This window comes from Sorex fumeus, unplaced genomic scaffold, assembly GCF_029834395.1.
Source record: "Sorex fumeus unplaced genomic scaffold, SorFum_2.1 ptg000013l, whole genome shotgun sequence".
Classification (NCBI taxonomy): Eukaryota; Metazoa; Chordata; class Mammalia; order Eulipotyphla; family Soricidae; genus Sorex; species Sorex fumeus.
In genome coordinates this window covers 6,281,746-6,297,122 of record NW_026606070.1, presented here as the reverse complement: position 1 = coordinate 6,297,122, position 15,377 = coordinate 6,281,746, and the positions used below count along the sequence as shown (strand labels likewise).

Below are 15,377 nucleotides of genomic sequence, written 5' to 3'. Positions count from 1 at the left end.
CCAATTCCGCAAGGTACTGTAGGGCTACTCTTAGGGAGAAGCAGTTTGACTATTAAGGGAATTATTGTCCATACAAAAAGGACATTGCTCTGAATTAACTATGCAAAGGACTTAAGAGAAAAACAATACTTACAAATTAACCGAGCACAGAAAAAGAAGTTACAAATAAACACGGAAGAATGAGAGCACTATGGTGGGAGTAACTCAATAAACCTAAACTCCCCGCGGCAAGGCAGAAAGGACAAACCAATGTTATCCTACATCACCCCAAACACTTCAGATTTTTAATGTGGCTAAATTTCTGTTTGCAGGCCACATTCGGCTGTGCTCAGGGCTTGCTCCTGTCTCTGTGCTCCAGGTACCCTTCTTGACCATATGAGGTATTAAATGGTATTAAATGGACCATATGAGGTGCCAGGGGTTGAAGCAGGTTGGCCACATGCAAGGCAAATGCCTGAACTCTATCACTCTCTCTCTGTCTCTTCTTCCTTCTCTCTTTCTCTGTCTCTGTCTCTTCCTCCTCTCTTTCTCTGTCTCTCTGTCTCTGTCTCTTCCTCCTTTACTCTTTCTCTGTCTCTGTCTCTCTCTCTCTCGCTGTCTCTACCTCTCTATCTCTCGTTGCCCCCTGATTTTGAACTTACTTTTGGTTGTTACACATTCCAAGAACTTTGACTGCTGCTAAGTTTTTTTGTGACTCCTCATTCACTAAGGTGACACCACCTGGATGGAGAGCCACAGTGAAGGCAGTGAGGCCCAACCAATTCCAGTGAGGCACAGTCAGCTGCTGTGACCATCACTGAGTCAGGCACCCTCGAGAACACGCTTCAGACTCTTCAAACTGCATTTTGAAATACTCAACTCAAGAACACCAGCGAAGTCATAATCATTTATTGTAAATCACTCATAGTTTACACATTATTAATGGCAAAATAACACAGTTAAACACCTGCGGGATGAAGAATTTCATTATGATATTTTCCTACTGGCATCACTCCTTTTTTGCAAAAGTTTTAAATTGAAGCCTTAACTCCTACTTCTTTCCTGAAAATCTCTATGTTAAAAGTGCTCCGATGGCAACACTCTGAGCCTTTCTTTCCTTCTAACATCTAACAGAAAGGGCAAGTTGTCCCATTAATTCAACATGCTCTTTACAAGGCAACTTAACACATTAAAAAAAATCTTTTTTTCTTTTTTTTTTGTTTTAATCCATAAGCTACATAATGATCACTTTATATTTTGCTGCAAAATCAATGAAGGCTGCATGCAGGTGACACATTAGTAGACATGGATTTCTAGATAACTGTCGGTTATTAAAGATCTGATGGCCTGGTGTGGAAAATTAATATGCTTACTTAGCAGAAGTAGCTAAAGTACATGCATTACTGGCTGGGATCAATTAGAATATAAATTAGGTATCTAAACATTTAAATGAGAGCTTAATTTGAGTTTCATTTGATGCCTGGCACATCGGAGTTATACACCTTTAAAATGACAATAGCAAAGAGAACAAATCTAACACCTGAACAGTCACTGGTCGATAAGGCGGGCTGGGCATGCAGGCTGGCACCAGAATGAGCTGGGGAGTGACAGGTGCCCGTGGAAGCAGATAGTGGAGCATTAACAAGCTGTAAACAGGGCAAAAAAATAAGAGAGCCTTTTCCCATAATCTCCTTTTGTAAAGTGTTCACTCCTCTTCAGAAAACAACACTGAAAAGATATTCGTGATAGTTACGGAACAGAAATGCTCCTACGTGTCCACTTGGAGCCCTCTTTGGTCCCCTACCCTATCTCTCTGCTCCTCCAGATGCTGTGTTCAGAAATGATGCTAGGTTCCTTGGTAGAAAAGAAAACAAGTGCTCTCCTCCCAGATGACACTGAAAGAATATTCGATTCCTTCATCCTGTCGGGGTGAACCGCACGTACAAGCACATGAAAATGGAGGTCGACAAATCATAGCTACAGCGATGATTGAATCACACGTCCACAGTCTAAATGTGAAATCAGAGTTACACCGACTTGGAAAGTGGTTTTCGTTGATAGTGGATCGTACATTATATTGAGACAGACAAACAAAAATCCCCAGACCACATGGATTCGGTTCCCTCCCCACTCTCTGCCCCTGAGCACGTTCCAGTGGATGAAAGAACGAGAGTAACAAAAGCACGAGCCCAGGCGTCCGTGGGGATGTGGCGGCCGGAGGGTCCGGGTCAGGCGCTGCCGTCTCCAGTCCTGGCCTTCCGGGCCTCGATCATCGCCTTGCTGGCCCGTTTGCGGTCAGTGGCCAGCCCCAGCCAGCACATGAAGTCAATGAACCAGGTGGTGGGGTTGAAATTTAAGCCAAACTCGCTTGCAGAGTAGTCGAAGGGAAAGGTGTGATGGTAATTGTGGAAGCCTTCGCCTGGAAGAGAGCGGGTTTGAAGTCACCCACCACATCCATGGTCCCTCTTGCAGACAGGGAGCACTCAATGCTTCTCTGCAGGGAGTGCTCACCTCTGCACACCTCAGTCTAGTTTTATCTGTGTGTGTGTGCGTGTGTGTGCGTGTGTGTGTGTGTGTGCATGCACACACATGTGTCACACCCACTGATGGCTACTCCTGGCTCTGTGCTCAGGGGTCACTGCTAGCTGTGCTTAGGAGACCATGCAGTGCTGAGAACGGAACCCAGGTCTCCAGCATGCCAAGCCTGTTCTTGGGCTGTTGAGGCATCTCTCCTGCCCAGGTCCTAGCAGTCGGCAAGTGCCAGAAGCGGTGCTGGGCTCTGTGGGAAGGAGAGACTTGGGTCTGGTCCTCAGGCAATGATTGCTTAGTTGCCTCAACAAAGGGAACTGTGATCCTTAGGAACGAAAATCAACATGAGGTTGTCCACAGAAGTCTACGGGTCTCGGTCTTTTGTTTGCTTGTTTTGTGCTTGTACTCAGAGGGGGTGGCTTGCTGGTGATGGTCGGGGACCACGTGGTGCCGTAGCTGGGAGCTGCACCACCGTCGCGCAAATCATGCGCTCAGTCCACCGAGAGAGCTCTTGGCCCTAGTGCTCAGTCTTTAGGAATCACTTTGTTTCAGCATAAGAATAAAAACGTACAGGAGGGACAAACGACTGACTCAGACCATAAGGCCGTGATGAGAACATCACCCAGGAACCAGGAACCAGAGATCTAGAACAAGGGTAAAGGCACTGATTTTGGGGGCTGGAGTGATAGTACAGCAGGGAGGGCATTTGCCTTGCACGTGGCCGACCTGGGTTCGATTCTCAGCATCCCATATGGTCCCCCGAGCACCACCAGGAGTAATTCCTGAGTGCATGAGCCAGGAGTAACCCCTGAACATCGCTAGCTGTGACCCCAAAAGCAAAAAAATAAAAATCTAAATCAGTAATTTCCAAAAGCAGACTGTAGTAAATTGATATATGAATGTTATAAGTTTTAACAATATTGTAACTACCCAAAGTAAAATTAGAAGCATTGTTGGGGCTGGAGCACCCGGCCAACCCGGGTTTGATTCCCTGCATCCCATATGGTCCCCCAAGCACCGCCAGGAGTAATTCTTGAGTTCAGAGCCAGGAGTAACCCCGGGGCATTGCTGGGTGTGACCCAAAAAGGAAAAAAAAAAGACACTGACTATGTATGCGGTCAACCCCAATTCACTTCCTGGGCACGTTGTAGGGTCCCCCGAATCCCACCAGGAGTGATCTCAAGCACAGAGGTAGGAGTAAGTCCTGAATCCTATGTGGCCCCCCAACAAACACACAAAGAAATAAAGCAACAAGAGGGCTAATGCAGAGAGATTTAGGGACTATCTAGGACCCAAGACCAAAACCCACAGTCTGTGCTACCTGCTCTTTCTGGGCTCCACAAACCATTCTCTCAATGTGAGAGGATGCGGACGGCCACTCTCCCGGGTTGTCCCATGCCTACTCACCGATGGCGCCCAGGGTGACCAGTGGGTTCTGCCGCGGGCTGATGTGCTTGTCATAGGGCCGGTTTCCATACATGTGGGCAGCGCTGTTGACCAGCCAGGTGACGTTGAGGGAGATGGTGTAGCGGAGGATGGAGGCCAGGAAGTAGGAGTTCCACAGGCTCTCTCCCCAGACGCACCAGGGCACCAGCGTTGGGATCACGAAGCACATAAGCAGCACGGTGACCTTGTAGTACCTGAGAGGTGAGAACTGCATCAGTGGACAGTGCTGGTGATGGCTGGGGCTGGTCGGGAAAACTGCAGGTCAAGGAAGGACTGGGTGGGCTCTGCCAGCGCTTCTGTGTGAGGACGACTCCACTACGTGGCACCCTCCGGAGCTCACAGACCCCCAGAAAAACCAGGGCTGGGCAGGAAACACACACTTGAAAGCAAGCATTCTAGGAAGTGGTAATGCCTGTAGTTCAGAGGCATTTCAGCGCAAAATCAGCAACATAGTGCTGTGAAACTCAGCTCTCTATGTGTGTGCTTTTATGTTTGTCTAACATGTTTATGTTTGTCTAAAATATTTATCAGCAGGTAGGGTGTTTGCCTTGCACACAGACCACCTGGCCCACCCAGGTTCTATTCCTCTGCCCCTCTTGGAGAGCCCAGCAAGCTACCGAGAGTATCCCTCCCACACGGCAAAGCCTGGCAAGCTACTCGTGACGTATTCAATATGCCAAACACAGTAATAGGTGTCACAATGGAGACGTTACTGGGTCCACTCAAGCAAATCGTTGAACAATGGGAGGACAGTGACAGTAACATATTTATTGGTATTGCAATTAATTGCATCCATTTCAAACAGCCTCTCATGAGACCAAGAGGTAAAAGTAGTTGCCTTTCAGGTGGTAGATCTCAGTTCAGTTCAATCCCCAACACTGCATATGGTCCCCGGAGCACGCTCGGGGGTCGCTCCTGATCCTGAAATACCCCTGAATACCACTGGCTGCAGCCCCCCCAACCAAAACAAAACAGCCAGACAGCCCCTCACAGTTTCTTCCCTCAATCACCCTAGTAATGAGGAATCCTAACATAATTTCAAGAGATTCTCAATCTCTTTGAATGATTTTCCAGGCACATGTTTCTGTCCTAAGGCAGCTTGGGCAAAAGAATCCTGCCTTGCTAATCCTTCAGAGACTGCATATCAAACCAACGTAAATCATAAACAGTAAGTGTAAGAATGGTCACGGCCGCAGAAGGATGAACCATTCAAAGGAAATTATCAGTGGTTTGACTTCTGGCCCACGTGTTTGGCAAACATTTATTGAGCACTTACTCCACACCAGGCCATGAAATACCACAAAGGAAACTGGACATTGTCCTTGCTGTCCCGGCCTTTGGTCAAGTAAATCACTGCCTCCGGTTTGATGCAGGGACAGATGCAAGGGTCTGCAGCCGTCTGTTCAGAGCTATTTCCTTCCCTCCCCACCTGGCCTTAGTTAATCAAACTTCCAGAAGGCATCTGGAAGTTCCTCCCCCCAGGACGGTGGGTCCCTGAGGAGCCTGAGTACGGATGTGACTTCCCAAGGTGGAGGAGGAAAAGGCCTTCAGCTCTCTGCACAACCCTAGCCACCAGATTTCCTCTTCCTCAAAAGTCTCCACTCTTTCTAACTCACTGCCTTCAGCCCAACAAAGATTAGCAAATCTAATTATAGGCCTGTTCTCTCATTGTTCTTCCTGCATTCCACTGGGACTCCTCTTTGAGAGTTCAGTAGAGTGAATAAAAGAAGAAAACACATACATACATACATATTATTATTATTATTATTATTATTTTGTCTTGGAGTCACACCTGGCAATGCTCAAGGATCACTCCTGGTGGTCCTTACAGGAAAATTTGTAGTGTCAGGACTAAACCTGGATCAACCACAGCAAGGCAAATGCCCTGCCTGCTGGATTATATCTTTGGCCTAAAAAGAAAACATCTTTGTTGTTGTTGTTGTTATTGGTTTGGGGTCACTCCTGGTTCTGTGCTCAGGGGCCACTGCTGGTGGACTTGGGGGGGCCATGTGGGTGCTAGAAATAGAACCCAGGTTGGCTGTGGGCAAGGGAAATGCCCTAAACCCTGTCCGATCACTCTGCCTTAGAAAAAGATGTTTTTAAGGGTCACGGTAAGTGTGGGTGGCACTGCCGGGGAGATGAGCCTTGATGCTGACATGAGGGAAAAGTTCTTCCCAACATTTGCAACTGGACGTGGCAAATCCTTCCAGGGCAACCCGGGCCCCTTCCTGCATAGGACTGGCCAAGAGAGGTTTGTCTGCTTTGTTTGTTTACTCACTTACTTTTACTTCCTCCTTCCTCTTCCTGTCCCTTTGGTGACACGGAGGTGTGAAGCTAAGTTCTTGAAACTTCGTTATTGTGTAAACCAATCATAAGCCAATGGAAAAAAAAATTTTTTTAAGAAACCAGAAGATGAGGTTGTCACTCTGACCAGCATAAAAAAAAAAAAAGAAAGAAAGAAAGAAAAAGGGAAACAGAAATAGCTGGTTCGAATCACTTTGAATTTTCCAAATACCTTTTCTCTCATATTCCAGAATTCACTTCTGTTTTATGTTTTTTTGTTGTTTTATGCTATTATTATGGGGATAACATGTCTTATGTACTTGTTAGTGCTCATGGTGTGTGTGTGTGTGTGTGTGTGTGTGTGTGTGTGTGTGTGTGTGTGTGTATACCACCACCAGAAGGCCCAGGACCCTTCTGTCTTTATGTCTCTTCTAGCCTGTGCCTTCTTTCCCCAATCCTCCCTCACTCCCTGCACCTGCCTTGGTCACCTCAGTTCTGTTATCAGCGCCCAGCGGTTGTTTTCACTGGCCACTCCCTTTCTTTGTTTCTTTATATACCACGAGTGAGATCATCTGGCATTGGTTCTTCTTCCTCCGATTTATTCGCTTAACACAACACCCTCAAGTTCCATCCAAGTTGTAGCAAACGGCAAGATTTCCCCTTTTCTTACAGCGGAGTAGTATCCTATGGTGCCTGTATGCCACAATTTCATTACCCACTCATCTGTCCTTGGGTACTTGGGTTGTTTCTGGATCTTGGCCATTGTAAATTGCACTGCCGTGAATAGAGCTGTGCAAATATCTTTTGGATTAATGTTTTTTATGTTCTTGGAATAGCTGCCAAAAAGTAGAATGACTGGGCCATACGGTTTTTCATAAGGCTAAACCACATGACATCCCCACCAACAGTGAATGAGATTCTTTTTTCACTGCATCCCTGACCCCTCGTTGCTGCTGAACTTTTAAAGATAGCTTATTTTCACTGTAGGAGATGATACATCACTGTCACTTAGATTTACACCTCCCTGATCATCAGTGATGATGAACACCTCTTCATAAATGCAGAATCCATTTATTTTCCCTTGAAAATGTGTGGGACACATCTTGTAAAGTGATAAAGTCTGGGGACACATGAGGATGACATCCCCCCCACAGAAGAGAGCACATCACGTGTGAGTCGGCCCTCTCTGGCTTCCACCTCAGGAGGCACTTCTTCCTCTTTGAAGTTGTACCAAACCCACCACTTCTTTCAGGGGGAGCCAGAGAAACAATCTCAAACTATTCGCCCTTCACATTTTCTTCATTTTTCATGAAATGTTCTAGCGTGTTTCTCATTCAAGAGAGAAGGAATTCTATCTGTTCGTCAAGGTCAGATGTATTTATATTCTGCTACTCAATTTCAAGTGCATTCTGCTACAGAACTTCACTAAATTGACACTACATCACAGAACTTCTCTAAAGTCACTACATCTTCCCAATAGAAAAGGGCAAGAGTATTCTGGGGTAGGAGTTGGAGAGGGTTATGGTGACGAGACTCATCTCAGAGTTATGAAAGTCATTGTATTACTTTGGTTATCTCATGAGACAAGGTGCAACACTCTTTGTACACTATTGAGGCGCTAGATCAAATATTAAAATTATTAATGATTTGGAAAGAATAAAGACGGTCAGGAGAGTAAGTCTGCAGCAGGACAAGTGGTAGAGGTGAGGGAATAACGGTACACTGAGTCACGGTTGGTCATCAATGGGCCCCAAGCTCTACTCCGAGTCAGACAGAGCCGGGGGCAGGTTAGAGCAGAGTAGAGGAGTGATCTGGCTCCATGGTAACAGGATCACTCTGAGTGTGGTGTGGAGAAGGGCCTGCAGGGTGAGGGTGGGGAAGGCAGAAGCCAGGAGAACACTTAGGAGGCAGCTGCATACGCCTAAGCCAGAGAGGACGTGCCCTTGGACCAGAGAAATGCCCAAATTCTGGAGGCACTGGGAGAGGAGAGGGCCAGGGCTTGTGTAGACTAGATGCTGCGAGGTGTCAGGGAAGGCAATAGATGGTGATGATAGCACAGCAGTAGGGTGTTTGCCTTGCACGCAGCCAACATGGCCAACCCGAGTTCGATTCCTCCGCCCCTCTCGGAGAGCCCGACAAGCTACCAAGAGTATCTCGCCCGCACGGCAGAGCCTGGCAAGCTCCCCGTGACGTATTCGATATGCCAGACACAGTAACAACGAAGTCTCCAATGGAGACGTTACTGGGCCCGCTCGAGCATCGATGATGCTCAGGGATGGAGGGGCAGGGTCTGGGATGTGCCGAGTGGAAGCTGCCTCTCTGCCTTCAAGTGGTGCCATAGAACAGGCTCAGTGCCCAGGCCTGAGATTTAGAGGCCCCTGAAGGGGCGTAGGACAGGCAGAGAAACAGAGAACTTCTAAGCATGTCTATCACTCACCTACACACATTTTCTCATTGGACCCCCACAGTAGCTCGATGAGACTGTTATTTATGACCTAATATTGCAGGGCCTTTTCCGAGGTCCATGGAGTTCACAGAATTCTGCCCAGGCCAACCTGGGTGGGGCAGAGCATGGGGAGACCTCAAGCTCCATCCTGAAACCCAGCTGTCTGCTTCTGCGAAGAAGAAACTGTTGCTCACTCAGCTTATTGGGGTCCGGCCGTGGAGAAGAGGAAAACTGTCTATGGAGTCCGAAGAGCCTGGCGTGGGAGGGGGCAGCAGGACCCCAAAATCTGCAGTTATTTGACTGTCTTATAAGGGTAGCACCGTAGCACTGTAGCACTGTCCTCCCGTTGTTCATCGATTTGCTCGAGCGGGCCCAGTAATGTCTCTATTGGAGACTTTGTTGTTACTGTGTCTGGCATATCGAATACATCATGGGGAGCTTGCCAGGCTTTGCCGTGTGGGAGAGATACTCTCGGTAGCTTGCCAGGCTCTCTGAGAGGGGCAGAGGAATCAAACCTGGCTCGGCCAGGCCAGCCATGAGCAAGGCAAATGCCCTACCACTGTGCTATAGAAGTGGCTATTCTGTCCACACTCACTGGACTGAACTTCTATGCCTTGGACACTCGTGTCTCATCCCCTATCCTTTTGTTGATGTATTTGTTTGTTTTTGGTTTTCAGGTCATGCCCAGCGGTGCTCAGGGATCACTCCTGGTGGGTTTGGAAAACTGCACGGGTGCCAGAGATGTAATCCAAAAGTTGTCCACGTGCAAGGCAAACATGCTACCTGTCATACTTCCACTCCATCCCCCAACCCCTGTGCCTTTTTTGGTGACTCTTCCCCGGCCTGGCTGGCTTGACACTTCGAGTATCTGTCTACTTATCACTTCCTCTAACAAGATCCCAAGGATCCACCTGAAGCAAACAAGGAGCCCCAAACCCTGCTCCTACGACTCACACTGCCTCCGGCTCTCAATATTTTTACTTGTTGGTTTCGTTGAAGTCTCATCTGCTAGATCAGTGGTTTCAACATTCAGATCAATTGGGGATGGGGGGATATTTGAAAGTGAGTAATGCTAGTAAGGAGGAGGAGACGGGAAGAGAGGAAACCAAGAGGGGAATAAGAAAAGAGGGATGGGAAGTAACAGAGGTAAGGATAAGGGACCTCAAGCACATTGGGAGTGGAGAGATAGGATGTATGTGTATCAGTCCCAGAGCCCACAATATTGTAAGCACGAAATCCAAACTACTACAGGCAATCTTAAAATGTGCCTGTAGGGGCTGGAGCAATAGCACAGCGGGTAGGGCGTTTGCCTTGCATGCAGGCGACCCAGGTTCAATTCCCAGTGTCCCATATGGTCCCCTGAGCACCGCCAGGGGTAATTCCTGAGTTCAGAGCCAGGAGTAACCCCTGTGCATTGCCGGGTGAGACCCAGAAGCAAAAATATAAATAAATAAAATAAAATAAAATAAAATGTGCCTGTCAAGAAGGCCGACTCAGGGTGGGAGGGAACCTGAGGACACTGGTGGAGGGAAGTTGGCTCTGGTGTTGAGTGAGACTGGTGTTGGGACACTGTATACCTGAAACTTGACTGAGAATAACTAAGCCAACCATGATAACCTAATACCTAATAAAATAAACGTTTAAAATGAGTGATGCTACAAACTCTACTAAAGAATGTTACATAGAATTGAATTAGTATTTCCAGTCTGCTGTGTGCGTATGTTGTGGTGTGTGTGTGTGTGTGTGTGTGTGTGTGTGTGTGTGTGTTATTTTGGAGCCAAGACATCCACCAATTCTCAGGGCTTATTCCTGGCTCTGCACTCAGGAATTATTCCTGGCAAAGTTTGGGGGACCATGTGGGATATTGGGGATTGAACCCTGGTTGGCTTCGTGCAATTCGAGTGACCTACCTGCTGTACTATCTGGCCCCTCCAGTCTGAAGGCTCCCAAGCATTTCTCAGGGTATCATGGCGCCCCTCCTGGAAATACTGGGCCTGGCTTATGGACTGGTCAGTTGAATGCCTGGTTTCAGTGATCAGGCGTTGGTGATGTGGTGTATCTTGGGCCTCAGGGTATCACCAGGGTGTCACCAAGCTCGACCAGTGAATAGATATGTACGGTTCAAGCTCTGGACCACGAACACATGCAAGCACTCCTCACTCCGCACTATCTCTGATCGTCTATAGATATTTTTTTTAAAGACGAAAATAACTCATGTTGATAATGATGCAGAGAAATTGGAACCCTCTGTATCACTCATGGGAATATAAAATGGTGCAGCTGCTGTAGAAAACAGTTTTGACAGTTTCTCAGGAGATTTAATGCAAAATTATCATATGACCCAGACATCCCACTCCTGGTAATATATTCAGAAGAATTGAAAGAGAGACTTGAATAGTATTTGTACAGAGATGCTCAGAGAAACAGTATTCGTAATAGCTAAAATGTATAAAAACAATAACAAGACGCCGGGATATAGAAAAAGTTGTATAGACACACAAGAATATTATTTGGCCATTAAAAAAGAGAAGTCATTTGGATGCATGCCATAACAAAGATGAATCTTGAAAACAATCATGATAAGGGAAATAAGCAAAACCTGGATGGACAGGGTGGTGTAATTCCACTCAACTGAGGTACCCAGAACAAGCAAAACCGAAGAAAGCAGGAAAGAGCTGTAAGGGCTGGAGGGAAGCAGGAGAGGAAGGGGAAGATACATTATTAACATTTATTATTAATTTTATTATTTTGGTTTTTAAGCCGAAGCACCCTGGCAGTGCTTGGGGTTATCTCTTGGCTCTGTGCTCAGGGATCACTCCTGGAGACGTTCAGGGGAATTTATAAGGTGCCAAGGATTAAGTGCAAGCAAGCGCCTTACCCATTATACTATCTCTCTTGACCCTATTTTATTTTATTTTATTTTGAAAGGATTTGGACCCCACCCAGCTCTGAATTCTGGTTCACTTCCAGGAGTGTTTCAGGGGCCATGTGGTTCCAGAAATCAAAATGGAGCTGGAGGCACCTGTACTATTTCTCTACGCTATGGGAGGATATATGGGGAGGGGGGTGTATCTGGTAGTGCTCTGGGCTTGCTTATGACTCTGAGCTCAGAAATCACTCCTGGCAGTGCTTGAGGAATCCTTTATAGTGCTGGGGATCAATCTCAGGTCAGCTGCATGCAATCCAAGTGCCTTGCCCATTACACTTTCTCTCTGGCCCTGCAGTTAAGGACCAGCTGACCGCTGATGTGAGAGCCAATCCTCTTCTCTCCCACCACCTCACAATTCCAGGACCAATCAGGAAGGTGTTTTCTAGTACCTGGCTCAAGATAAGGCATCCTTTTTCATACACACAAAAATACCATCAAAGGTCCCAGTGAGGGACCACTGGTGGTAGAAAATGGGCACTGGTGGAGAGGTGGGTATACTCGACCATTGTATTACTGAAACGCAAGCATGAAAGTTTGTAAGTCTGTAACTGTACCCCACAATGATTCACAAATAAAAAAAATTTTAAAAAGGCCCCAGTGAGCTTAGGCTATGGGACATTAATATATGCATATTCATTTCATATATATGAAATATATATTTATGTACATATATATGTCTATACACATATATAAAGGTCCCAACCTTTCAACTTCTCAAATGCTCTGAAAGATACACCCCCATCCCAACTAAATGGATTACAATCAAGAGAATTGGAACAGGGGCCTGGAGAGATAGTATAACAAGTAGGACATTAGTCTTGCAAGCAGCCAACCAGGGTTCAAATCCCCGGCACCCCATATGGTCTGCTGAACCAGCCAGGAGTGATCCCTGAGTACAGAGCCAGGAGTAAGCCCTGAGCTTGGCTGGGTGTAGCCCAAAAACCAGAGAGTTGGGGGGTGAGAGAGAGAAGGAAGGAGGGAGGGAAAGAGAGAGGGAGAGGGAGGGAGAGGGAGGGAGGGAGAGTGAGCGAGCACGAGAAAGAGAGAGAGAGAGAGAGAGAGAGAGAGAGAGAGAGAGAGAGAGAGAGAGCGAGCACTGGAACACTAAACAGAGCCCGGAGACCAAGAACATGTTCAGTGGAGGATTGGGATTTCACTCCCCTACCCCTTTCCCAGCTGGATGTGATAAGCATCTTCAAACTCTCATTTCTTTTAGATGAAAAAGAAATTGCTCTTCTCTGCCTGCAAGCACTCCCCGGTGCTTGACTAACCCTAAGCCCGGTTGTCCAGCACTGTCAGGGCTGCCGGCATGTGAGATTTCAAGAGTGAAATCTATTAGAGTCTGAAGCAAGGGGAAATGGCCGGCCCACTGCCCAGGGGGGCAGCCCAGGGAAATGGGAAAAGAAGCGAACACCACAATCAGTGAGAGAGAAATTGCGGCCCCCTAAATGTGCCGTAATGATGAGTGATGATCTGTCACGAGCACCTTGATTAAACAAGTTAGGGCTTGTGATTGCACAGGGAGCCGGAGCAGAAATTCATTTTCTTGACAATGCATGCGTTTCCTAGGGATCCAGGCGAAATCAGCTAGATGCTTAGTAAACATTTATTTAGAGGACAGATGAGACGCCCCAGCAATTTGTAAACGGATGGAACAAGCTCCCTCTATCCTTTCGTCCCCTCCGGCCTGCCACCGCCCATCAGGAGCTGGAAATTGCCCCGCGACTGGATGCAGATCTCAAGCAGGAGACCCATTTATGAAGCCGCTCTTCTTCACAGTTTTTCAGAAAGATCTTCCAGATGCTTTGAACGCTTTCCGTTGAAAATGGGCTTGGCTGTGTGCCTGCCCTGCGTCTCTTGCTGCGGTCGCGTCTTTCTGTGAGCGCAGTTGTGATGGCCGCCTTTCAAGTCTCTCTGAGTGCCCAGCAGCCTACATTCAGCCTTGACCCTCAATTAGTCTTGACAACACTTTTCTCGTGTGACTTCACAATCTGCATTCCCATAGAAGAAAATATTTTTCAACTGGACTGTGCGATGCACAATTCTCATCTCCATAGCATCTCTCCTCCCCCACTCCCCCCGGGGGAGGAAGCAGAGATGGCAAGGATTCTCGCGGTGCAGCGAGAGAAAGAGCATTATTCTCTCTCTCTCTCTCTCTCTCTCTCTCTCTCTCTCTCTCTCTCTCTCTCTCTCTCTCTGTGTGTCTTCAGCTTTGTTTGCTTTTGATGCCTGAATGTGGAGGTCCCTTGCATGCATCCTTTTGAATTTAATTTGTCCCTGTGCAAACAGCTTGCATTAATTCAGTAAGTAGCGGTTCAAAAGATAAACACAATCATTTCAGAATTTCAACACAGAGAGTATTATTCCTACCTCATTATCAATGAAGTGCTTAAAGAAAATACCCAGGCATACTAATTGCCAAGCCCCTGTAAGGAAGGTTCCAGGGCCTTTTTTCTATTTCAAGGCTTTGATTCTTCCAGCCTTAAGTAGATGACATGAGCTTCGAGGGCAGGCTTTGTCTGCTCCGATTCACATCAGGGGCAGTTCCTTGAACATAATGTGTTCATTGACGCAGCAGATGCTGGGAAGAGCTAAGCTGTCCTGCACCACGACAGGACAAGTCAGCTGGGGCTGAGGATGTGTCTTTGGAGAAAATCAACGAGGTCACAGGTTACCCCTCAGACACTGTGATACTTAGAGCTTGTCTAGTTGTCCACGGACCAAATTGGGTAAGTTAATTCCAGAACTTTCTCTAGGATTCAATGGGTCCTTGTTCTTCTCTGTCTTTTCCCTTCCTTCCTGATTAGTCATTAGATGTTCTCAACATGAGTAGGTTTCCCCCCACTATTCAAACATAAAATGTTCCTATTTGGTAGGATTTGTTAGGTTCTTTTTAGGGTCAACTAAATTCCTCTTTCCACCTTTTTGGTGTTGATGATGGTGGGGTTATTGTGAGAGCCACAACCATGGCATCTGGGGACACCGCTATATTTAACAGTTCGTGATGGTGCTGGTGCTCAAACCCAGGTCTCATGGTTGTAAACCATGTACTTCTGTCTGTCAGTGCCCTGCCTGCAATAGTTTCTTTGCCCTCCTCCACCAATATCGGGGGAGAGGGTTGGAGATCATAGCAGTGCTCAGAGCTTACTCCTGACTCTAGACTCAGGGATCACTCCTGGAGGAGTTTGGGGGCCATATGGGGTGCCAGGAATCGAACCCGGGTTGGCTGCATACAAGACAAGCACCCTACTCTCGCTGCAGCTCCACTTTCTGATCCCTTCTAACTTGTTTCTCTTCCTCTGCAAAGGGTTTGCAAATCAGAGGCCTGAATTTGCTAAATTTATGTACAAAAAAAACAAACACAAAGATGCTGAGAGAAAGCCCATCCATCTATGAGATGGATGGCAGAACTTGCCCCTGGGGGTGTAGAAAAATCCATGAAATGGTATGAATACAGGGCCGGAGAGATAGTACAGCAGGTAGGGCGCTTGCCTTGCACGCAGCTGAACCGGGTTCAATCCCTCATGCTCCAAAGGGTTCCCTTTGCCCCACCAGGAGTGATCCCTGAGCTCAGAGCCAGGAGAAAGCCCTGAACACTGCTCGATGTGGCCCCAAAGCACAAACACAAAAATTTGTGATATATATATATTGCATTGTGTGTGTATATATATATATACCACTTACATATGTGATATATATGTACACACACAATGAAATACTATGCAGCTATAAGGAAAGATGAAATCATACAATTCTTGGCAAGAT

The 15,377-nt window shown here is 47.0% G+C and overlaps 1 protein-coding gene across 1 annotated transcript in view; it reads right to left on the bottom strand.

Annotated features, from left to right (window-relative positions):
* Positions 1-2,011: 2,011 nt before the first annotated feature.
* Positions 2,012-15,377, bottom strand: part of SCD5 (stearoyl-CoA desaturase 5) — a 152,386-nt gene continuing 139,020 nt past the window's right edge. Inside the window, 2 exon segments of the mRNA XM_056111383.1 lie at positions 2,012-2,398; positions 3,916-4,148. Of these exon segments, the coding sequence (XP_055967358.1) occupies positions 2,208-2,398; positions 3,916-4,148 (424 nt within the window). The 3' untranslated portion in view covers positions 2,012-2,207.